The 26,271-nt window shown below is 36.4% G+C and overlaps 1 protein-coding gene across 4 annotated transcripts in view; it reads left to right on the forward strand.

The window, feature by feature from the left end:
• The window catches only part of WDR27 (WD repeat domain 27), a 94,931-nt gene that overhangs the window by 42,991 nt on the left and 25,669 nt on the right, over nucleotides 1–26,271 (forward strand). For 3 of the 4 annotated variants that reach the window (XM_051811141.1, XM_051811138.1, XM_051811139.1), the window contains 2 exons: nucleotides 12,358–12,456; nucleotides 15,671–15,779. In XM_051811141.1, coding sequence (XP_051667101.1) covers nucleotides 12,358–12,456; nucleotides 15,671–15,745 — 174 coding nt within the window. In that variant the 3' untranslated portion in view covers nucleotides 15,746–15,779. The remainder of the gene's footprint in view (nucleotides 1–12,357; nucleotides 12,457–15,670; nucleotides 15,780–26,271) is intronic. The other variant, XM_051811140.1, reaches the window with a different exon arrangement.

Below are 26,271 nucleotides of genomic sequence, written 5' to 3' on the forward strand. Positions count from 1 at the left end.
GTAGCAACTACATATTAATTTACTTAAACTCCCAAATACAGGGTGGTAAATCTTTTTTCATGGATTTCTTAGGAACCAGTCAGCTGAATAATGAATGAGAAGTCATTCAACTGGAATTAGAACTTTCCACACCCTTGGTGTGTGTTTTCTCCCCAGACAGGTTCTCTTTTCAATGTCAACCATCTTTAAATTATTACACTTAGAAAAGAATCCTGAGTAAATGTGTATTGCTACCTTTTTGAGTATGCACCTAATTTTAATTCGGTTGTGCCTACATTGTTGGCAGAATGTTTTCCACAGTGTTTGCTAAGAGATAGATGATTGCTAACTTGTACTATGGGCATTTGAAACCAAAGTTGAATTGGGTTTGTTGCAAACACAACCTTTCAATACAGCTGGGTAGGGAAGTTTTAACTTTCTTCTAGGTATTTCTATGTGAGTCATCAAAACGTGACACAGTTTCTGGTCAAATTCAGAATGAGAGGAATTTACTGTTGTGGCTTGTTTTGAAATACTGGCTCAAATCATGTATGAAGGTTGGAGATTTTACTGGCAGATTTCTGGATGTCTGGCAACAGGTAGTGTGTTCTTGACATTTCCATGATAAAATATACTTTTCAAGTTTCTTGTAAATTGCATTTCAAAATGCAAATTGCAATACAAAAGAAGGGCTTTTTGTTTTGTCTGTGAAACAAACACATCTAATATTCATCTCAGCTCATAATGTACATGATACAAATATATTTATTTGAGATTACTAATTAAGGCTGCTTTCGAATTGTATAAAAAGAGATGCAGTCACAAGACCTGTTCTCTTCTCTTTTGTGTTAAGGTATTTGTTTGGAATTAATGCTGATACAAAAAAGAAAGACAGCATGATTTTACCCTTACTCCAAAGTCTTGGCACAAGTGGGTCATCAAATAAAGCTGAATAGCTAGAGTGCATCCTGCTCCACTCAGCATGCAGTCCCTGGTGGGCACAGTGCCAGCCAATACTTTCTAGTGTGGCTCCTGGGTTAGAATTTTTTGCATAATTTGCATCCTATGTCCTTCTTGTCCCCTTAGGAAAACTGGGTCAAGTTTTGGAGTCATGCTTACACTGTACTGTTAGGACAAAATGCAGGTTTTGGGCATTTTTAGGAGGCTTCCTTTTGAAGTGTTGAGACTGAATACACTTTTGTGTTTCCTTTTGAAACAGAAAATTGAATGTGGCATTGAATAACCCATTCATATGGTTCAATTAAAAACATCCTGACAGATGGGCTAATGTGCAACTGGGACAGTTTTGATAGAATCAAGAAGTCACATAGTTTTGCAGATTGTATGAATGAATGTCCATTGGAATTAAAAAAGCTGCATAAAAAATCAGCACTGTGGATACAAAGCGCATTCTGGAAATAAGTTACGTAACTTTCCACTGAGCAGTAACTGTATCTTCAATCATCTTGGAGTTTACTTTATCAAGTGCAAATCTTGCACTCTGTGGTTAACAAATGTGATTGATTTTAAAGCCAAAAGAGGCATAATTGGAATATAATTGAGAGACATTAATCTTAAACTGCCTTTTATATTTCACAATATCAGGAGTATTTGACAGAGAGAAATACGTTGTCTACATTGATTAATAACAAAATCACATTCCTTCATGTCATAGAAACAGGAAACCAAAATACGTTATTGTAAGATAAAGAGATGAAAATTCTGTCTGCCTTTTTCTCTGCTTAGAAAGTGTATAACCTATTTTATATAAGAAGAGCTTGGTTTAGCTTCTGTGTGGGTGAAGTAGCCACTTGGTTTTATTTGAACTGCTTTCGTGTGTGTTAGTGTGAGATTTGTAGAAACTGTAAATTGAGGGTTGAAAGTGTTTCCCTAACTGATTACTCCAACTTCTTTAAGAGAACTTTTATCAAGACATATATAGGACCTGACAGTCTGATCAAAGTGGGTAATCAGTATCCTGGTTTTGAACAGTGATTTTCCTTTACATAATTAATCATGATTAGAAAATATAGAAAGTTAACATTTCTAACATCAGATTTTCTCTTCATTTTAAATAGTCTAGGGTTACAAGTGAAATTGGTTGACTTTTTCTCAACTGAATATACCTAATATTTTAATTTCTAGCCATTTTACAAGGGGACAGTTTAAAGTTTCTGACTATCAAACAACACTATTAAGGATGTTGGACAAATATACTCTAAATTGGGTTTAGATTTCCATTTTACTGGGCTCTGTACAAAAATGTTTACCTAAACATTTGTTGACTAAAGAAATCTTAGTGTAAAAAACCAAAAAATATCTGGAGAGTGTGAAATGCTACTTTTTATAATAAAAATAACTAATTTTCTTCTGTGCTCCATGTAGTTACAGTTGGGTGTTTTACTTCATGTCTAATTAGGTTCTTAATTTTTGTCTTTGAAAACCTTAGGGCTCTCTGAATAAATTTCAAGTTTCCAGAAATGAAGTAGGGAATGCAGAAAAACATATTTTTTGGCTCTTTAATTGTTTTCAGACTCATTCTTTCTAACTCTCTTTGAACTGTAGGCTCTAAGAGGCCCATTTTGACCGTAGTGCTGAAATGGAATTTTCTGAAATAAAACTCTCTGTCCCTGTCAAATCTCAAAGCCTGGGTTCACAGTTAACATGGATTGACCCATACTACAAACCCAGAAGTTTTTCAGCATAACAGGTTGCTACATCAATAAAATCAATAACAAAAATACATGGGTAATATATGACATTGTCTTCCCTTTCATTTACACTTTCCACAAAGTCTAGGATTTTGCCCACTGCCTACTGCATTGTCTTTGAAATTTTAAATCCAAGTTTAAATTTATGCCTTTTGACTGTGAAGGCACCAAAGTTAGAGTAGGAAGATTGTTTCTTCATACCCAGGGGGCATCAATACCCAAAGGTGTAACAGAAGACAGGATAAAGCAATTTCATGATTATACATAACCTCACTACTTGATCCGCTAATTGTTTTTTTTCAAAATTGTTTTTAGAGTAAATTCCTATTATGCAAATGATGCTGGAAAGTGATTCTGGTCGGGGGCATATCCAAAGAGTTCTGCAAACCTGTGAGTGGTGTCTGAATGCAAACCCAGACCTGATATTGTGTGCAGACTTGGTTGTTTTCTGATATAAGATTCTGCATCAGGCACAACACCAACTGTAGAATTTGTTTACAGTTGACACCTTGATTTTAAATAGCTACAGAGGTTGATATTCCAAATAGAATATCAGTCTTCTTGCACAATAGAATATCAGTCCTACTGAGCAATATATTCTAGTGTTTTGCTACCAGAAAAATACATTTGGAAGTTGGGTTGCCAACACTGTTTTGTTCTGTACATCTTGCACTGCACTACTTCTTAATGTAATCATTTCCATAGACGTTTATGTTATATTTCTTAATTCCCATAAATATAGTATTAGTCACATTGGTCTTTCTGTGGCTCAGTTCTGACTTATGAAATGGAGATTAGCATTGATATGTTTCTTCTCTCCTTTTAGCTTTAAGAGAAGAATTTAAATGTGGCCTATCTCAGTTTGTTATTTCTGTGATTAGTTGATCTGATCTCATTTATATGAAATATTTCCATCCTTGTGTGTCTGTGGTGTGATAAAATTTAAAATTTCATCAGATTAGTTCCAGGATTGCAAAAAATGGTCTAGATATCAAAGAAGAAACACCTCAAGAGTGCCAAAATGTAAATGATAAAATAATGCTGTTGTTTGTTCTCCCTTTGAGACTCCAGTTTGCTAGAACTTTCTGGTACGAATGAATAGAAGGTGAAAGACTACAGATGAGGGAAAAGGCAAGGGGTTAGGAAAGATATTCTGGTAGGGTTGAATGCAAATATAAGAGATAGGATCTGTTAACAACTTAGAATGTTTAGTTCTATATCTCTTAGGAGTGTATCTTGGAGGCATCACTGATGCTTCAATTAGGTATTTTTGATACAATAGAGTATGCTTTAACATTTGGCTTGAAAACAATAAGAGAAATTTTTTTACTGCTTTACTGGAAAATTACTTTTAGAAATGTGTGATAGTGCTATTGTATAGTATTTATTGTTGTGGTCTACACTTCATACCAGAGGGCTTGCAGAACAGAATGTATTCTATGAGGCAGTAGTAGCAACTATCTGAAGTATTTTGGTTTTCAGTGTCATTGGTATCCCAATTATATATTGCTCAAGTTTTATTTTATGTGTCCAAACTGTTTAACTAAGATAGGCTTTAAGAGAAAACATCTGGAGAAAATACCATTAGTGATGTTTACTGTGGAAAAGGCAGGAATGACATTGTTTGGCAGAACAAAATCCAGAGAATAATGACAGCAGAGAATGAATGACAGAGACTGAGACTGCCTCTCTGTCAGCTATTGCTAGAGAAAATCTATCTCTTCCAAAGAAGAACAAAAATTTGTGTTGCTCTTGAATCTGAGTTTCTTGAATTCTTTGGTAGTGTAGTTGGCCCTTAGGCTGATTGTCCTAGGAGTCAAGAGATAAATAGTGCTTTCTTATTAATACAGCCATGATTTTGGGTATGCTGTTACTTCACTGCCTCTTTGGGTGTATCTTTGAAGAAGACTGAAAATTGTAGTCTTGGTAGGTTATTTTATGAACCGTGGAATTATGTGAATATGAGTAGATTAATTGCTCTTGTGTGCTTTTTGGTCAGTTTGGACTATTGCTTTGTCTAGGCTGCTGCACCTCAGACCTGACCACCACAAAATCAGACTGGCACTTAAGAGAAGTGGATGATTTTCTGCTGGCTATATATGTGTTGTTATTTAACTAGTACAAAACACCTTTTTTTTTTTCCAGTCAAACTGAATTTCGTTACTCTGTAGTGTGTTACTGTGTTAACATTTCAGTTTGGTAATGTTTTTGAGAGCTGAGAGGAAGTATGAGAAATTAGCCTTTTTGCTAAAGAAAACTAACTTTATAGAAAATAACATGTGTTCAAATGTAGGCAAAACACGAAGTCAAAGTAGATATGAATACCAAAGGTTCATTTTGGAATGTATGCAGCAGTGAGGTGCTAAAAGTGGATATGTATAGTTTTGAACCCACAGGGCTTACGTTTTCTATACGTGCAGCTCTTGGTCTACAACTCTGACAGTAGTTGAATTTTGTGTATCATTGGTACATATGACTGTAATCCTACCAGTTGATTGCATTTTGCTTGCAAATTTATTAAGATGGGGTAATTCTTTCTAAAGGTACTAAAATTCCCTGTTATGCACAAAAATCTGATTAAAGATCCTCTGTACCATCTGAATCTTTCAGTACTTTTGTCAAACAGTCAACACCAGTACATAAACAGGGAATGTGATTATTGGTAGACTTGCTATAGAGAAGGCATCTTAACAGCAGTCAGAAAAGAGCCATTTTGAAAGCGAGTGTGATCCAACCATGATATTTCATAATGAGAGGTGAGGTAAATTTTCTTATAACAAAATCTTCAATTAATAATTCTGCACTCTGACAATACTACCTATATTGTAAAAGTAAAAGCAACCTAAATACAATAGTTTTGGTACTACATAAATTTCTTAGGCAGACAAATGAAAACAATCATATATTTAAGGCCTTGAAATTGGCAAATGAAATAGAAACTAAAATGGGCAAAAATTACAATTTGGATGCTTCAGAGAAGGGTGGCTTACAGAGGCAAGTCAGAGATACGGTTTCTGTAATCTTTTTTTAGTGAGGAAAATTCAAAATGTGTTAGCTACAACTGCCATCAGATTGATATATCTAAAAAGTATCTTCTGCAACCTGAAAGATGACTGACCTTGATAATATTGACTATTAATAATAAAGAGCATTTTTAATGTTCACTGGTACTCTTTTTGTAGTTATGTCAAAGGAACTCATATGGAAACTGGAATCTTACTATAGTGGGTAATTTTCTGTGACTAGCACAAAGACAGCCTCCATAAGTGGCATTAAAAGGGGAAGGGACTCTGAGGGACCATACTGTACTCAACATTTTGATGCCAGGCTTGATTAAACTTTCCATGTAACCATGTGGCAAATATGTAAGAAATCTTGGGACTGAAGAGCATTAATCAGTGCTTAGGATACTTGTGAAATCTTTTTTATTATGTGTGGATTTGGCACTGATACCTATAGTTAAGGTAGTCTAACACTTTCCACTATAATTCTGGTTTTGTTTGCTTATAACTGAGAACATTTTGGGCTGAAACTTTCCATGTTGGGTGTCTGCTTCAGGCTGATTGTTTTTTTTTCTTTAGTATAAGTATTTCAGGAGCTTTTTCAGCTTGAGATTGAGGAAAAATACATGGTTCAATGGGATATGTGCCCCAGTATAAACAGGGGACAATGGAGTTCAAATCAAGCAATTATATCATAAACTCTGAGATTATGCATCAAGTTTGATGGCACTGATGGTGACAAATGAAGAATAAAGCCTTATTAATAAATGCAGATATCTTTTATGAAATCATAAGTAAGATTATTTATTTATTTTTCCATCAAGGGGCTTTAACACTTCTATCCTCTGTAGCTCATTTGAAAGATTAGAAAAAATAGTCACAGAAGAGGGATGACTTTGACCGATCTATGCAAAACCTGTGAAGAAAAAAATTCTCTATTTGCTTATGGCCAAATTAGGCATCCTAGACATCAATATCTTTTTGGTTTTTGCTAGTGGGGTTTCTTTCTGTGATCTGTTTGTAAACTATGTACTCCAGTTTGAGGCCACAGCAGTTACAAAGGGTTTTCCTGGAAGCTGGTGTTGCTTTTCTGATCCCTGTCCAAAAGCTGATAACAAGGAGAATTTTTGTGTTATTCTTCAGTGTTTCTGTTTCTGATTTGCTTCCCCCTCTTTCCCATCCCAGGAGGGGCTAGGAGTATAAGTAGTTTGACACAAATGCACGTGGCCATGGATTGGATTAGGGAGCAGTGGGAACAGATGGGAACAAGTTTCCTTTGAAGATAGCATGTGAGAAAACAGAGGAAAGAATTTATAGTGAAACTTTGCAGATAAAGAGTCAATTTATTTAGCACACTCTACCAATGTAGTAGAAAAAAGTAGTTTTCCATTTGGATATGAATTCCTCCACTCAAGGAGGGGCCTTCACTCTTCTTTTCTGTCTCTTGGTACAAATCTGAAGAAGAAAGCACAAGCTTATATACTCTTGTAAGGTGCTAAATACACTGTCACACTCTGGGTTAATGAAAACTGACTACTCCAAATTTTCTTCAAACAACAAGTGAAAGGAAATACAAGTAAGTATGTGGTTATGGGTGCAGGAAACTTGTTTGGAAGCTAATGGGTACAGGTAAATTATTTTTACTTTTGGCTGACCCTTAGCAAGAAATGGAAAGGAAATACCAATATCTACTGAATCAGTATTTTTATTAGAAGAAATTGGTCTTAATATATAAAAAAGGGATTGACTTTGGCTAAAGTCTACAACAGATTATATGCACATATGTATTTTGTGTATTGCTGAGTACTTCCTAGACTGTTTTGTTTTCTTTTTTTGTTACATTTGGTTTGCTGAAAATCTGTTCTTTCTCTGTCCTTGATTTCATATTTTCAAGGGTTTTTTAATTCTATGGCTAATGTTATGATATCATTTATAACTCGGTTACTAACCATTTTTTGGGGGCTTTTTTTTTTTTCTGTAGAGAAGAAAATCTGTTAAGTATAGAATAGCAAAAGAATTTGAATGACACCAGGAAATACAGTAAAACTAAAATTATGGCAGACTATGGTAGAAGAATGTTTATACTGGAATTATTTCTCTTCTTATGAATGTTATTTCTGTTAAAACACAATTCTTTTTGGTTTGGTTTTTTTTTTTTTTTTTGTTTAACTATTGAAGTTAAAAATGAATGTACCAAAAAGTTTATTTTCACTCTTGAACCAAGCTAACTTTTATTCTCAGAATTTAGGCTATCATTACCTAGTTTAATTATCTGTGACTAGAGTTACTTTAACAGAAGCTGGTTTTATACAGTTTTATGTGATGATGTTTTTCTTTTAATCACATTTCATTGTGTTACATGTCAAAATTACTCAGATTGAAAATTATTATTACTTTCCCTTAAATCACAGTTATTAGAAGAGAAGATGATAGCTGCCACAACATAATGAACTATTCTTGGATGTAGCTAGAGACTGTGACCCTTTTTCTGTTGAAGTTGAACTGTGACACCTAAATATTTAAGATTTATAGGACTAGAAGTACAGTATCAGAAAGATGTTTACCACTAGTTCCATTAGGATAGAATTGTAAGAATGAAGTACAATGGGCAGGTTGCATTCCCAGCCATGTTCTGTGTGTTTTGTTTAGCAGCTGTTCAGTATGAACTTAGTCTTTGTAGTAAAGGTCAGAGTAAAGGTCTTTTCCATGTCTTCAAATGCTTTGGTGGTTGGCTACAGATGGGGTTCTACCTGTAATTGCTTGTCACTACTTTTCTCTGGCTCAGTGAATCTTCTTATACAATGTGACAATTTAGAAGAGTGCTGCATCCCAGCCTAATCTGTAGCTCAGGGCTTAGAATAATTTCTTGAAAGGTGAGGGGTAAGAGTTTGAATGCTTTTTAGTTTGAGAAGTGTGATTAGACCGCCAAATACACGCTTGCTGCATTCTACTGAAACTGCACAAATGCTTCATAGCATTTTTTGAAATAAAACTATGAGCCAAATGGTTGATTTAGAAACTGTGTGGAAGAGTAAAAATTACTAGAATACCTGGGCTTCACAAACTTTGGATTTGTCTTCAAAAAAATAGTGAAATATTATCACATGTATTTTACAGAGTGGAATGGGAACATAAAGATTTAGCCAAAATGAATGTGGTCCTTCCTGAATTAAACTGAGAACCTGGAATGGAAAATTAATTTTTATTGGATAATTTTGGCAAAGTTCTGTAAGCTACTGGATTATGATGGAAAAATTTCAGCTTCACTAACCATGTCTCTCTGTGATAGGTTCTCTTGGTTAAAAAATAGAGCATGTTTCTTCTTAGCTTAGAAATTGTTGGAAGGCATTGTAGATCCGTGAATCAGAGCATTTTGTGCTCTTGACTCTTGCTGTCATTGACTTTACCTCTTCTTTGTGCCGCCTTCTGATAAAGGGAAGGAGAATAGAATTGAACAGGAGAAGTAGCAGTAAAGCAATTTGAAGCCAGAAAGAGAAAATATGGTGAGTGATAGAAAGCATAGTCCTGTCTGCTGCCTATACCTTTCTGCCAAAGACTGGTCTGAGTATATGGAGAAGAACTGATGCAATTGCAGAGTAATTAACTTGTGAAGAGAAATAATTGCTTGCAGTAGAAGTTTTGTAAACCTATTTTACTAGCTACCCATGTGTCAGTTGTGCAGAGTCCAGATAACTTACAGTATGTACCAAGCTGAATTTTCATTTGATCTCCAGTGCAGTTCTATTCCGGTTAAGTTCTTATATCTAATGAAGTTCTGCAGTTTGTTAAAAAACACAACTTATTTGTCCTGTTTTGGTCATTCCCACAGTTCTAAAGGGGATAGATGTGCTCAATAACTATGAGGAATAGGATTTGACTCTTTTATGATTCAAACACTTCAAACTGTCATGACAGTACTGAATATTTTGATACCATTGAACCATTTTGACAAGAGATCCTCAAGATTTTGGAGGGCTGTTTGGTAAGAATGATTTCTCCCTGTTCTCACAAATACTCTTTCTTTAGTTAGTTAAATGCGGAGGAGCATCCAGTTCTCGAGAGTGCAGTGCAGCTTGTAATACTTCTTGCTCACCTCTCACTCAGTGCACTCCTTTCCTTTCTGGAATCTCCCTGGAATATGGATTTCTGTACCATCTTATCTCTCATTTTCTTGAGACATGCATATTCCAATTAATTTTGTGAGCATGGCTGTTGTATTCTGCTCTGGAACTGCGGTGTACAACCTGACTGCAGTCTCTACTACACCTCTTCTTTGCTGGAGTACAAAGGTAATTTCTAGCACTCTGTGTCCAACCCTATCTGGACAAATAGGGCTGTCTGATATAAAGTGTGGCAAAGCTTGGCTAAGAAGAAGAGAGCACAATGTTACAGGTACTGAGATATCACATACGTGTCAACATCTGATAATTTTGATACCGTTTGAGTCATGGTATAGTATCATCAGAGTGAAGAATGGAAAGCCACGATGTAGGAAGGAGAATGTAAATAACCAACACTGCCTCTTTATTCTTTTATATCAATAAAAGATGAATCTGGAGGTACTGGAACTGGAGGTACTTATAAAGAGCTGTTCTTCAGTTTCTGTATGGTGACAGCAAGAACTTGAGTAGTCCTGTGTACAGACTGATTTTACTAATACGTGGTCTTGTACTTCCTATTAGAGCAAATACTTTCATGTCTACAGACACATCAGAATGCTTTCCTTTGTGTCATTCTATCACTTTTGTCTTGTTTGGATTCCCCTTACGTATCTGTTCCCTTGTGAACTGATCATGTCCCAAGTGGTGGAAGTCACAGTAGCTGTGTTATGACCATGTGTTTTAAAACAAACAAACAATTACTACTTTCATACTACTCATTATTATAACTAGTTTCCTGAGTTGTTTTAAAGTAGGGAGAAAGGTCTTACTTTTTAAGGCAGGATTTGCAATTAACAAGCATTTGCTGTATCCATTTAGGAAGGACAGAATGATTTTACCACATTGCTGGAGACAATGCTACTTTCCCAGTTAGCATGGCAATATCTGTGTGGAATGCTACCTAAGATCCAGAGTTTAAAAATTCATACCTACATTTCTGTCTGTATTTAGGTACTCCATTTGTGCCAGGAGGTGGTTTTAATTCCATATCCTGGGCAGAATCCAGGATATGTGAGGTTTATAAAGTGGATACAATTAAGTAGATTTACATTTGGCTTCTTGGTTTGCATAGCAGTGAATTTGGTTATGAATGGAATACTTGACACTGAGGACAATGCAGTGTTGCTTCAGTGCTGGTTAGGACTACAGAATCTTAGGTGTTGAATCATAAGATTTCTTTTCTGAGTAGAACATTACAAGTCTTTCAGGACCTACATTGGTCCATGAGTCCTTTCATGTATTGGGAAGACTGTCATTTGAGTCTGTAAGTTTTTTGGACATATACCTTGCCATTTGCTGTCTGCTAGAGGAAGCTCAGCTGCCTTGAGTCTGAATGATTTAACTTATTTTAGGGTCCTATCAGCAAAAAACTTAAGTCACAGAGTGATACACTGTTGTAATAGCATCTACACACAGTTTGGTTTAGTTTGTCAGGCTGAGTTCTAAATTCCACATTCATTAACTGCAGAGTTTTGGTAAAGACAATGAGACTTTAATTTTTTTTTATTGAAACTGTAAAGTTTGGATTATCATTTGAATATTTTTTCACGCTTTACAATTCATTCTATCTTTTGAGATACACATTTTATTTATAATGTACCAAATAAATCTACATATGTTATGTGTCTGTTTAATATACCTTGTGTATGCCTAGTGTATCCTGCAAACAATTGTTATTTTACTAGATAAGGAACAGTCTAAAACAATCCTATGTGTCTGCACATGACTTTCACAAGTATTTCTTATGTGGAGGACTTATACTCCTGGATTTATTTTCAAACCTTTTTTTTAAAGTAAGATAATGCTAATTTAGAATCACAATGTGATCATTTTCATAGTGTCAGTATGCTTATGACTTTCACTGAGTTTTGGATTGGTTTCTTGATGCAGTGTTGCATTTACACTGTTTCATTATTTGAGGCTGTACCAGTAAAAATTTAATTTTCTTCTTGGAAGGTTCTTTTCCCCTTTTTATTTCGAGAAACAAAGGCAGGCAGTATATTTTTGCTCATTGATGATACCTGCATCATTTGTAATATTATTGAATTGTTATTGAATTCTATACTGTTCAATTAAAAACTGAAAAGATCTGTGTTGAAAACGAAACATTTATTTTAACAGAGGAGTTTCCAAATTTAGAAAGGTCTTAGATTCTACTTAAAAGAAGGGATTTGAATTCCAAAGAACACCATTTAAAATATATTTTAAGAGGGTCATTGTTTTACCTTCCTACTTGAAATATACCTAATGTTTAGTTATTTGTGGGGAAAAGATTCTAAATATTCTCTCTAAATACTTTTTTTTTCATTTAACTTAAGCATTTGCTAAATTATCCCAAATTCTAGAAAACAATTCTAAGATGATGATTTTTATATCATTTTAGCTATGATTAAAATTTTCTAACTTCTCTGTAGGCTGAATATTTAGCCTTCCTATACTACACTTTAGTGCTTCTAGAACACGATAAATCTTTTTATAGTGAAAATATGGTCTCATTTTTTTTAGGCTTACATATATGAAATGCGTTCAAGCACTTTCTTACATAAATTGGGGAGACACACAGAATCTGTCATCAATGTCACCTTTAGTCCTTCATCTCCACAGGTAAGTCATTGCTTTTTTTTCCTCTGTAATTAAAACACGTAAAATCTTGTAACTTTGTAATTTTAAAGTTACAAAATTTCCAAAAAACTCCTCACTGTAATCTTGATTTTTACTGCTCTTTTTTTAAATTGCCAATATGCTGTGCATATGTAAGGCTGTTCATCTACTTCCAGCTATAGTGTGGTTATTGTGTCAATTATAAACTCACGCAAAATGCCTCATTCTAGAGACAAATGCTCTGACAAAGGGCCTATAAAGAAGACTTCTGGCCTGGGAACTATATTGAGCCTGTTGAAGGTTGGGAAAATGTACATCCACATCAAATTACCTGAATAGACTACTAATTCAGAGTATGTAAGGGAAAAATAAGCAGGGACTGGAATGTGACAAGGGGTTCAGGCCTGCTGTCATTACTCAAAGGCCTGAAAGATTTAGAAAGCAACATTATTTTAAGTGTGCTGTGTCAGAATAAATATTGAAATAGCTTTATCACAATATTTTGAAAAACTGTTAATGTTGTGCTTTGAGCCTTTCAGATCTCTATAGATAAAAAGTACTCCAAAAAAGTTAGGCATTATGCAATAACAGGTTCTATTTTTTCACTGATCATTAATACTATGCTAACAGCATTATATTTCAATGTAATGGTTTAGTTATAGTGCAGCATTATATACAAAGGACTTTGCTAAGTTTTATCTTGACACCCAAGCTTCCCTGCAGCTTGTTTGTCATGTGTATACTGTTTTTAATCCTATGGATTTTCCTTCTTTGTTTTAATATATTGAATCTGCATTGAAATGTTATACTTTCTACTTTTTTCCTTACTTAAAAGACACAGCAATGATCACTATATATACATAAAAGAGTACACAGTAGCTCCTGTTTACTCACTATCTCCTCACCACTGGCTATGCGTGCTACTATTAAAAATATTTATGTGTAAGTAAAATTTCTTTACATTCAGGACTATTGTCACATTTATGTATCTCCTTCCATTTTTTAATAAATGTTATAGCTTTTTAGTGATTTTAGTCTTCCTGGAAGTGTTATTCGTTGTGTATATGTTGTTTGAACTGCTAAATTGTTGATCACTATCTTGTGGTGAACATTATGTATTTCTTGGTTTGGGATTCAGCAATACTATATTCAACCAAATGGTATGTTTTATTAAATTTTACACCCAGATGAAGACTAATAAAAGGTTTAGCACTGAACACATTTCTGCAAAAAGGTGTTATATACTAAAAGAGTAGACCTGACTGGAGTCTGGCAGCACCTTGATCTGTGGTGCAGCTGTTGGAATGCAGCTTGGTGGGAAATGTCTTATTAGAGTTCATCTGTTAAAAGTCTAGTGGCTAGCAATATTATGGAACAAGGCTTTGAAATAACTAAGTTCAGGCAAATCAGCTGTTGATCAAGGGGGAAAGAATCCATAAATGGTGTAAAATAAACATTGGCTGTGGCTCCAAGCCAGTCTGCTCTCAGAGTGTGCCTTGGGGTACAAATTCTGAACTTTACGAAACATCACATGGGCAGTTTAAGAGCCAAATCTGAAGTTCACGGGCCACAAATCCTTTTCTTGAAGAGCTCTTTCCTGAGAAATAAGATCTGTTGGATTTCAACCAGCTAATGAATCTCCCCACAAATATGGTTCTGGGGGAAGATTTTGAAGCTGATATTATCAGGAACATTTTACTAAAAAGCAAGACATGTGTAAAACCTGTTCCTTTAATGTATTACAGATAAAATATAAATTTGATTACCCAAGTCACTGTGCATAGTAAGCACTTCAAAATGCTTCCTGAGTAAGTATTTTTGGGGGAGTCACAGAACAAAAAAAAAATAAAGTTACCTGGGCTTTCCAATATAGAATTTAGCATGAAGTTACATTCAAAGGCACTAGAAGAAAAAACTAAGCAATGCAATGATAAGCTTGTATAGTGGAAAAGAAGAAAACCACAAATGAATCAGAAAAGGATGAACCTTGAAAGAGAGACTTTGTATTAGGCATCCAGAGTTTCCAATACTGGAAGACTTTTATACCTACTGCTACCACTAGTTAGGGATTTAAAACTGACTCTATTCTTGTTTCATCCAATATCTGAATGAAAACAATTAAGAGTTATATTAGGTCCTGAATAGCTACTGCACAAAGCCCCATTGCATTCAAAGGGATATACTGGTAGGGGAAGGAGAAAGGGGAGAAAAAAGAAAGTGACCGATGAGTGAAATTCAAACATTATGGCTAAGCTTTCTACTGTGGAAAGATGCAACCAAAAGTGAGGTTGCAGTGTACTGGCAGCGCTCCTGTTCTGTCGTTGCTTGCCCAGCACCTGTCCATGAGGTAGCTTGTTCCAACCAATTTTATAACTCTCACTTGCATAAATGTTCTTCTAGAAAAGAGAGGAAAAACCCTGAATGGGTATAATAGTGGTTTTTTTTTTTTTTATTGATGGGGGCATAGTTGCTTTCATCATATGGTACTCTGGAATGATTTATAAAATTATTACTATGAAAGCTGGAGAAGGGAAATAAGATAGAAACTTTTCATTTATTTTAATTTTCAAGATGATTTCTCAGTTTTTACTCCTTACTGTCATTTCCTGTTTTTCAGACATTGTTCAAAACTTATGTAGGGAAAAGTGGTTCTCTTACTATAACCACTAATAGAATTTCAATTTATTTTAGGGAATATACATTAAGGAGTGTTATAGTGTTTAACTATAATAACTATAGTTATTAACTATAACACATTTGAGCCAGTCTAAAGTAAAAAACAGTAGAAGTCTTATCTTCCAAATATGGGAATGTTAAATAATCTTTGAAATGTTTTTCAAGCAGGATAAAAGCAAACGGGGACACCGTTGTTGTCTGCTGGTTTTTAGTGGGTTTTGTGAAGTTGGGTGTTAGTATATACTGTGATAGCAGTTCTTTTTCATGACAGAATCATGACTTTGAAATCAGCATGCATTGCTACCACCCTACTGATATATTGAGAAGTAGCTCATCCCTTTGATGTGCTGGGGCTACATATGCAGTCAGTCAACTGGCTTGGCTGAGAACCTTCTGATGCAGAGTGTGATTAAATTTGGGTGACAAATCAGAAGAAAGAGAGAGACTATTTAATATTTTTCCAGCATGTTCTCATGTACCTCAATAGCAACTCTGCAACTCTTTACTCATTTCACAAACCTGTTCTCTTTTCTTATACTAGTTTAATCTGCTGAGGAAGAAATTTCACAAGTTTTCTTTACAAGCAGTAGTGTGCAGTAATGTAGTCTTTGTATGAAGACTGTCAAAGACTGTTCAGCAGTTTTTGTCTGGTAAGAAGATATTTCCTTTACCAACATCCAGCCAAAAAAGATAGTTGTATTAAAAAGAAAAAAAAAGAGTCTGCTGCTGACTTCATATATGGGATTTCTGAGTTTGAATGTATTTTTCTCCTTGTCTTCTTGAACTGTTAGCTAAATCTGTGTACTCACAGATGTGTAATCTCACAGAATCACAGAATATGCTGAGTTGGAATCATTGAGTTCAGCCCTCAGTCCTGCACAGGACCATTCCCAAGAGTCACACCATGGGCCTGAGAGTATCACCAAAACACTTCTTGAACTCTGTCAGGCTTGTCACTGTGACCACTTCCCTGGAGAGCCTGTTCCAGTGCCCAACCACTCTCTGGGTGAAGGAGCTCTTTCTAATATCCAACCTAAACCTCCCTTGAAACAACTTCAGGCCATTCTCTTGGGTTCTTCACTGGTCACCACAGAGAAGAGATCAGTGCCTGCCCCTCTTCTTCCTCTCATGAGGATGTTGTAGACTGCAATGAGATCTCCCCTTAGTCTTCCCTTCTCCAGGCTGAACAGACCAAGGGACCTCAGCCACTCAGTGAATTGAATGAGAATTTGGAGTGGATATTTCTTAAATTTAATGAACATATTAGTTTAATTTTTCCAAGTTATCGAAGTATCAGTCTGATGAAATTTTATTTATATTTTATTACAATATCCTTCTTCTTTTATCCTGAGATTTAAGATTTATTATCATGGTATTAATTGAAAAAAAAGTGATGGCAGTTAATGCAATTAGTATTAATCTTTCATGGGCTGTTCCAATTTGATCAACTTGTAATTGGTACTGAGCAAAGTAGTATTCATGTAAAGTAGTCCAAGGCAGCTGCATGTGCCCTTTCTTTTTCTTATAAGACTCTAAGACTTGTGAGAGGGAGAAGCTGGGGTGAAAAGATCATTTCAAAAGGTAACAACAGCTGGAGTATCGTTGAGCAAACAAATCATTGTGACAGTGAGGAAAATCTTTAAGGTTTTTTATGTAAGTTTTTAAAAAAATTATTTGCCATCATTGACTGATGTAGCTGTGTAGTTTACAAGCCTACAACTTGTTAAAAATTTTGAGATAGTCTTCAGATGTAGAGAATTGCATAACCATTCAACTTCCAAACTTTCAACAGTTAAATGGATTTAGAAATGGAGCCAAAGCACAGAAGTGCTAGTCTAAGTGGCTTGGGGGAAAAAAAGGAACTTCAGCTTTAGGTGCCTTTGGGAGATTCTCAATGTAGGCTTGATTTCCTACAGTGCCATGTTTGGCTACTGCCTTTAATTCTCTGGTTACATTTGCAAATCTTGGCCCTTGTCATTTTAAAAACTGCTTTGATGACAAAGAACATAGAGCTCTGGGTTGTACCACACTCCAGCTACAAGGGCAGTTGAGCCTGTGGAGACACAGCAGATAGTCCTACTGAGTTTATTCCAATCCCTGAGAATTAAGACTTAGAGTTCATTACTGCACGTGTAGGTCTCTGTTTATAGCTGAAAGATAACTTCTTTTGCAGTTTCTAACAAACCTCAATAATGCTGTGTAATGATATAGTAAAATAGGAGTTTGATGTTGTTGTGGAAAAAAATTGTTTATACCAAAGAAATTCTTTCAAGTATGTATGACAACTCTGAAGAAGGATGGCAGATTTTAAAAGAAAAAGAAAAAGCCTCTATAAGCTAGAGAGGATGATACAATTCAGTTTACTCACTGGATACTCCAGCCATTCTAACTGTGTTGCCAGCAAACAACAGCTGTACACCACATGATTTTAGAGGAATATGCTTGCAGAGGCAAGCTTCCCAACTCATAGCACATTTGTCATAAAATCTTTATGGCATTTCTTACAAGTAGATATTTTACTGAATGGCACTACTAGGTTGAAATAGGTGGTACGAAACAATTGGTTACTGAGCTGTTCAATGTGAATTCTGTTTACCAGTATCTAGGCAGGATTCCCTGTGGATTGGAAAGAGAGAGAATTGGCTGGGAGTGGGAAGGAAAGACACTGACTGTAGGGATAGGGATAATTTGGAGAACAGACAGGTTCTTGGAACCTGTCAGATAGAAAGCAAGAGTGAAGAGGGAGTGCTGGAGACAACTCTAAGAACTGGAGGGAAAGAACATATGTATGGGGAAGTGATGATATTGGAGACATGAAGAGAGTACCTAGAGGGAGGGAATGAAAGCCCTGAGGAGAGAAGTAAGAGATGATAGCTGCAAGGTTAAGACTTACAGTTTCTACACTTCTAGTTAAGCGTTTTTTTCTGAAAAAGATAGGAAAAGGAGATGCCCGTGGACTGGTTTTCAGAGTTGCTGAGAACCAGAGGTTACTCTTGACCTAACAGTTCTGAGAATCAGTGTACTCAATGCCTAAGAAAAAAAACTGCTTTTCAAAGAATGTAAGGGGAATTTTCCAGACGAAATCAACCTCTCTTGCTCCCTTCACACACTACACAACTGTCTTCAGGAGCCAATAATGCAATATTGAAAGGAATAAGCAAGTGAGTGTCTACTTTTCATGCTCCATGAAGGGGCATGTAGAAAAATATTTTGTGAAGTGTGCTTTCACAAAATACAGTCTCCTCCTCTGTCCAGGCAAGCTGAAATGAGGAAACTTTGCCAAATAGGAAAAACTAAAGGACTAATGTTTAGGAGTTTGTTCAGCTACGTTTTTTATACAGAAGTTATTCTATAAGAATTAGAATTTAATTATCTTACATAGCTCTCTAGGAAGCTGTCAAGGTATCTTATTTCTTTTTCTTGCCATCTTAAAAAGTGTTGCTATCATGTATTTAACTCACTCAACAAACAGTATTCACAGAATGCAGTTGAACATTTGCTGATACTAAAAACCATTCTGGAGGAAGATTCAGTTCTAAAATTCCTGAGCTTTTCATGTGAAACAGGTACAAAGCTTCTTCTCCCACTTCAATTAAGAATCCAGCATTTGTATTCCAAGAAGATTCTCTCTTCTTACATGATCTTTGGGAAATTTAAAGCCAAATCAATTGGCAATCATGATACAAACGTGTAGTGGATGTATAACAAATCAGAATTCAGACATTAAAAACATATTTAGATGAAATACAAGGAAAATGAAGTGTGAAATAAAGTGCATTCTGAATGAGCTTTTGGAAAAGGGAAAGCTAAGTCTTAGCTAACAGATTAAATATGAAAAGAAAAACAGACTCAACTTCTGTCTTAAATTAAAATAGCAACATAAAGTGATTCCAGCTGTCTGATGGAGTATGATATAGCCACGCCAAACATTTTGGCTGAGCTCCTGGCTGTATCTGAACTGTGTAGAGCATAGTAGGGGAAAGTGGAAAGCAGAATTCTTTAAAGCTGCCTTTTGTACCTCTTTTCTTCCAGTCCACTGCATAAAGTACAGCAGCCTCAGAAGTGCTTGATGCTGCCCTCCCTAACAAGTTTTCCCTGTGAGCTGATCTGGCAGCTGAGAGGGACTTCTGTTTTGCCTTCTTCCTTTCAGGCCTATGGTGTGTGCTGGAGTAGGCAGGCAAGAGTACCTGTTGATAAAGGGATCCTGTGCCCCTTTTCCTTATCTCATAGAAGCATTCAACATCCACAATCACCCAACCACTGTGCTTCTGAAGAGTGGTATTTGATGTGTTTAAAAATTATGGTAATGCATGCATTAGAATGTTGGCATTGTCATCTGAAGGGATTGGTTCATCTATGCTTTTTCATAAGTCATTCACATTGTATCTACTTTGTCTGGAATATCACAGTAGCTGAGACACACTGTGACACGTTTTTTTACAGAATAGTAGCTGTATTCTATCCAGCTAGTTACTTACTAATGTAAGAACATTTCTAGAAAGAAATAGATGATTCCCCACTGATATACCATACCATGCCATGCCATACCATACAGTGCCATACCACACCACACTACAAACCCACATTTGGGACTTATTCCAGCATTTGCTACCTTCATTTCACCTTCTCTGCTAATGTCTGTAGAGAATGATTCTGATTCTGCTGCTACGTTTTTCTTCTCTGACCAGGAAGTGGATGACCTACATTGTTCTTTAAAGAGGGAAGTTAGATCTAGAGCAAGACAAATGACAATGATGAAGACTATCTTAAAATGTCACCTCAGTATGTGCATCATTCTTTAACCTGAAGCATAGAATGTCTTGGGGTGGGAGGGACATTAAATACCATCTATTTTCAAGGACCCTGCCCTGGGAAGGGATACCACCCACTAGACCAGGTTGCTCAGGGGCTTTATCCAATGTGATCTTGAACCTTTCCAGGGATGGGGCAACCACAACCTCCCTGGGCAACTTGTTTCAGTGCTTAACTACCCTCCAAGTAAAGAATTTCTTCCAAACATCTAATCTAAATCTCTCTTCTCTTAGTTTAAAACCATTTCCCCCATGTCCTGTCACTATCTTCCTGTGTAAAAGACACTCTCCTTGTTTATAAACCCCTTTCAAGTGCAGAAAGAACACAGTAAGGTCTTCCTGGAGCCTTCTCTTCTCCAGGTTGAACAACCTCAACTCTCTGCTTGTCTTAGGAGAGGTGCCCACTCCTCTGATCATTTTGTGGACATACTTCAACAGGTCCACATCTTTCTTGTGCTGAGAAGCCCGGAGCTGGGTGCAGTACTCCAGGTGGGGTCTCACAAGAGCAGAGTAAAACTGGAGAATCGTATCCCTTGACCTGATGGCCACACTTCTTTTGATGCAGCCCGGGATGTAGTTGGCCTTCTGGGCTATGAGCACACACTGTTGTCTCATGTTCAGCTTTTCATCTGCAGGAATCCTCAAGTCCTTCTCCACAGGGCTACTCTCAATGAGTTCTTCTTCTAGTTCATACTTACAGCTGGGATTTCCTCGAGCCAAGTCCAGTACCTTGCTGTTGGACTCATTGAACCTCATTGGGTTCTCGTGGGCCCACTTACCAAGTTTTCCCAGGTCCCCGTGGATGGCATCCCTTCCTTCTGTTGAGTCATCAGCACCACTCAGCTTTGTGTCATCTGTAAACTTGCTGAGGGTGCACTCAATCCCACTGTCTTTTAATTGATAAAGTTATTAGAGAGCACCAGTCCCAAGATGGAGACCTGAGAGACACCATTCATCACTGGCCACCACCTAGACATACAGCCATTGACCACAATTCTCTGGCTGTGCCCATTCAGATGATTCCTTATTCAATGAATAATTCACCCTTCAAATCCGTGTATATCCAATTTGGAGATAAGGATGCCATGTGGGACCATGTCTAAGGTCTTACATAAGTCTGGGTAGATGACAACAGGCAGTTTTCCCTTGTTGACTGTTGCAGTCACTCCATAATAGGAGGACCCCAAATCCCATGAGGAGCAGCTAAGGACTTTGAGCTTGTCTAGATTGGAGAAAAGAGGCTAAGAAGTGACCTCATTGCTCTCTACAGCTTCTTGAGGAGGGGACATGAAGAGTCTTTTCCCTGGTATCCAGTGACAGGGTATGTGGAAATGGCTCAAAGATGCATCCATCAGGGGGCTTTGGACGTGATGTGATGAAACATTTCTTTACAGTGAAACACTGAAACAGGCTTCCTGGAGAGGCGGTCAATGTCCTGTGCTTTAATATCATGCTTTAATTTTTGGTCAGCCCTAAAATGGTCAGGCAGTTGTACTAGGTGATCCTTATAGATCTCTTCCAGCTGAATTCTGTTCTATTTAATTTTAATTATAATTCAATTTCAAATTCAAATCTGAATTCTGTTTCTGCTATGGAGATTATGGGCGCTGAAAGAAATGAGGCTGCACACCACACAGAGTTAGATTTCAGGATTTGTCCCTCAATCTTTCTGGCGTTCCCCTTTTATTAGGGTTCCCTCATAAACAGCACCTGGTATGTGTCTTTTAGTTAACCAAAATTGCCAGGATCATCCTAAACCCGCGCCTTGATCCCACACATTCACTTTGCATCACGTGGCTGTGTTCAGACACGAGAGAGAAACACACACTATCATGCAGACTGTTCAAAGTGGTTTTCACTTTGAGAACACTGCGCTTTCTTTATCAAAAACACCAGTCAAGGCCAAAACGCTTCTTTTTGATCCTAATGAACTGAATGCAGGTGCTACTGGCTCAACTTGTTCCCACATCCTGCTATCTCCTCCTTTCCCTAGCAGCACATGCTGAAGAGATCTCTGATATTTCTTCCAAGACCTGCATTAGTAGAGGGCACTGAATGGCTAATCATGTCGCAGCCTAGGCATTGGCTCTATCCCTTTGTGGAAAGAAAGCGTGTACCTTCTGATGGGTGTGAGAGCTGTGAATCTTCTTGCAACGATTTGACCAACTGAACAAATTTGCAAAAAGCATATATGAAGTGTGTTTTTTGGAAGTCTTCCAGTTTAGCTGGGTTTCCAGTTTTCCTGTGAAAAGAGGATGTCAAGCCCCTGCATCTCTGACACTAGTAAGGCTCAATGATTAAACCCTCAATCTGAAGCAGAGTGTGCTCCTGAACTAAATGGTTGCAAATGTTTTTGAGCTGAGCAATACCTGTTCATTTCCCTGTGGATATTTTTTCTCCTTGTAATAAATTTTAGAAATGCCTGAGCTGTTTTCTGTGGGAAAAATGCTAAAACAAAAGAATCTGAGAACAGTAGTACTCACCAGAGCGAAGGTCCATCTGGCCCAATACTCTCTCTCCAAAGTAGTCAACCATCATTTTCTAAAGGAGAGCATATGAGCTGTGCAGGTGCCAGGGAGTGCTTGTAGGTCTCAGTGGCTGGGTCTGGCATTCCCTGGGACCTCCACCAACATTATCTCCTGTGAAGGGCCCAGGGGATGTGTCTCAGCACAGCTGGGACCCTCAGTCCCTTCCTGAGCAATGTTGTAGATGTGTCTGTTTCTGACCTTATTTCCTTGGTGGGCCTGGGACCTGCACTGCAGATTGTTGCTCTCCTGGATGACCCCTCATGCTAGGTCATAGCTTGTGAGGCATAACTTCTATTCTATTCTATTCTATTCTATTCTATTCTATTCTATTCTATTCTATTCTATTCTATTCTATTCTATTCTATTCCTTGTGCTCACTGTGAATTGAATAATGATGAGACTGCCACTTGCCTGAAATGCAAGGGCTTTTTCAGCTCTAAACCCACTTTCAAGGACACATGTCACAAAGATTACAAGTAGAAACAGGATTTTTATTTGTTTCATTTTGTCTTTCTGAATCTGTTTCAGAGCCAATGCTCATGAGAATTAACACTGTCTCACAATCTTCAGATTATTCATTTTTTTCACAACTAATGTAGACATGTCAAATCTTATCATTTAGTGGTCTTTTCTGAATCTCAATAATGTGTTAAAGTCTATTTATTAATTATGATGAACTACTTACGATAAAAATTATTTTACAAGCCAATTTTTCTGTTGGCATGACCCCATAGACTTTCCTTTCCTGAAGACTGTTTCTTGTGATGCCGAAAAACCTCGGCATGATTAACTGCTCAGGGACTTTTGCATCTTTAAACATTAAGGTATTTGTTTATTCAACGCTGGGAGCAACCCAGCTCGTGCCGGACAAACTTGCTCGACCTGAAAGTGCAAAAGCAAGCACTTTAGATACATGGTTACATCATTTAACATATATTTTAATAAGTAGGCTAGTCTCTGGGCGGAATCTTTCCAGACGTGCAGTCTTCTACTGCGGGGGTCTTCTCCTCCAGCCTTCATCCCTCTGGTGGCTGCCATGGATGTCTTCCTCGATTTGACCTCTTCAAGTTAGGTGACCTGAATTCTTCAAGCTTGAAAAATCCTGGCTCTGGGCCTTCTATATGTCATTTGAATGTCTAGTTTACCTAATTTGTTACATTGTGTATACTACTCCTATTCTTTCTGTAATAAGGACTTTGGTTCAGCAAGGAGAACAGCACATGATATAAACCAGTGCTCCTAAAATGTTCTTCTAGCAAAACAGGTAGAGCGAACAGGACAAGGTATACCAGGTGAACCATTGTTAACTCTTTTTTTGTGCCTTTTTGCCATCATTGTGTCTTACTGAAGTAAAGGAATTATTTTTGCCTCAAAAACATTTGAAGAAGAAAGAGCTATACTTTTTATTTAGAATTTTTGGGACAAAGTGAAGCCTTTTGCTTATTAACAAGTTGAAACACAAGCTTTCATTTAGAAAATTACTTGCTCAAGGGAAGTACAATTGCTGTGATGCAGAGTCTTTGAGAAACGACGAGGATAGCTAAATCCTAAAGAAGTATCTAGCCATATTTGTCTGAATGGGTGTATGTATTTACCATGTGTGTGTACCATATCCATCATAACTAGACATATAAATAATGCATTTAAAAATAATGAAAGAAGCACTTTTCTGTTAGAGTGTGAAATCTGTGAAATTCTACATTGAATTGTTAGAGCCAGAAAAACTTTTTAAAAAAAGATTGGTGTTTTTATTTCTAAAGAAATTTTTACCTTGATTAGAGAGAACACTTTTATTAATACATTTAAAATATGTTATTTTTTTTTACTTTCGAATTTAGCAATTTAATAAAATATGAATTCTTGAAATGGAAATGAAGTGGAAAATATAATTATTTTCTTGTGCATCTTTTACTAACACAGGTCTTAAAAACTGCCTAGTGAAATATGAATCTTGTTTCTTATTACTATGCTGACATAAATTTCAGGTAAAGGCTTTGCATTAGGGTATCCAAAACCAGATAAAGTGCTCATAGTTTTAAATCTCAAATTATAAATTTATATATTCAGCAGAAATAGATTTTTTTTTCCTTGCTTAAAGTCAAGCCAGAATCATCCATGTTCTCATAGTATGTACTCAGAACTCGTGGCCATAAATTCAACAGTATTTCTTAGGAATATAGACCTTGCATTGTAATTATGTGATAGGAGGGTTCCTGAGTTGCAGCACAAGTCTAAGTATGGCTTTCTCAGGCATAAACTGTGTGGATCATCAAAGGATTTAAGGAACCTTCTTGTTATCTATCTTCCATCATGCACTTCTGTTTTCACTTACCTTTGAGTTTTTTGTTGGTTTGCGTTTTGGGTTTTCTCTCCTTTTAAGCATTTGAAAAAAAATTAAAGAGGGGCCTTTCAGACTATTGAGATTTGCTGGAGATATTTTAGCATCAGAAACTTCATGGATAAGGTGCAAATTAGTAGGACCACTATCACTAGTAAAAATGTTGAAAGAAAAATTATTGATATGCTGATAGCCTATTACCCAGGATGAGTGATGGACTCTGCAAGGAGAATTGTTCCTGTGTATCTACTTAGTTCAAAATTTTGAAATCCAGCCTTTCCCCACCATTTTCCCCTTTGGTTCTGTAACGTCTGGCATTCTGCAGGCAGTGAAAAATTGGATATAATATGAAACATTTTATTGTAGGCAAGGGATTCTGGTGCAGATGCTGATCACCTGTAGGCAGTTTGAGTCCATTAGCCTTTACTAGCTCTGTCTCAGCAGTAGTCCTGAAAAGTCACCAGTTGGTCTTCACTGGTTTAAAATAGTTTATGCTGAAATGTAATATGTGCCATTGCAAAATGAGATTATGTTTTTTACAATTAAAATTTTAGGTTTGAGTTATAATGAGTGTAGTATAGGAGCCTTTGTAAAGCAGATAATTACCCACTTTGGAATTTGGACACAACACTGGGAGTGAGAAACCTGCAGTGGTGAAAAACAACATCTGATTCCAGTTATCAGCTAACCTTCCTATATTAAAGATTTTTTCAGATCAATGGGTAGTGCCAAATATAATAAATAGTGTAATAATAAAAAGGGAAACGGAAATCATAGAGCTATCATTCTAAGAAAAGGCATGAAGTAAGATTACTGTTTATACAGAGTATGACATAAATGCTGCTCTTTCAAGGGTACATATTTCTATTAGAATTTCTTAAGAATAATACACATAGAGCCAGCAGATGAATCTTGAGGACTTCCAAGAAGATGTACTGTAAACTAAACGACATAATATGTCTGGCAGCATTTTATTGTATCTGGAGACCATAACATTTTCTCCTACGATTCTAACTAGAAGTTGAATTCCTTCCATTTTATTTTCAGGACTATTTTAATATGAAGTCTGATACAAAATTGAGAAATATCTTTCTTTGGTTTTGCTTAAGAAGCAGTCCAAAAGTCTGTAGGAATACATTAATTATAACAATAGATTACTATAAATGCCTGCCATGCCAAGTAACAATTGTTACAAAAAAATGTTGTTTTGGAAAAATCACTTTTTCATTGGGCCATTTTAGAGAAATATGTATTAGTTCTCATCTTAAGCTTAAAAAGTACCTAATGAGGAACACCCAAGGTGTGATTCATTAAAAAATTCATTAGGATTTCCAAAATCCCTTCTCTGCCTTGCAGAATATTGTTTTAGTGTGACGTATGAACATGGACTACCTTTTATTTTGTTTGTAATCTAGTAGTGATCTGAAAGTTTCGTATAGGTTCCAGCTAGTACCTGAAATGTTGG

The sequence above is a fragment of the Manacus candei genome, unplaced genomic scaffold (genome assembly GCF_025592945.1).
Source record: "Manacus candei isolate 608988 ecotype Guabito, Panama unplaced genomic scaffold, ASM2559294v1 h1tg000081l, whole genome shotgun sequence".
NCBI classification, from domain to species: domain Eukaryota; kingdom Metazoa; phylum Chordata; class Aves; order Passeriformes; family Pipridae; genus Manacus; species Manacus candei.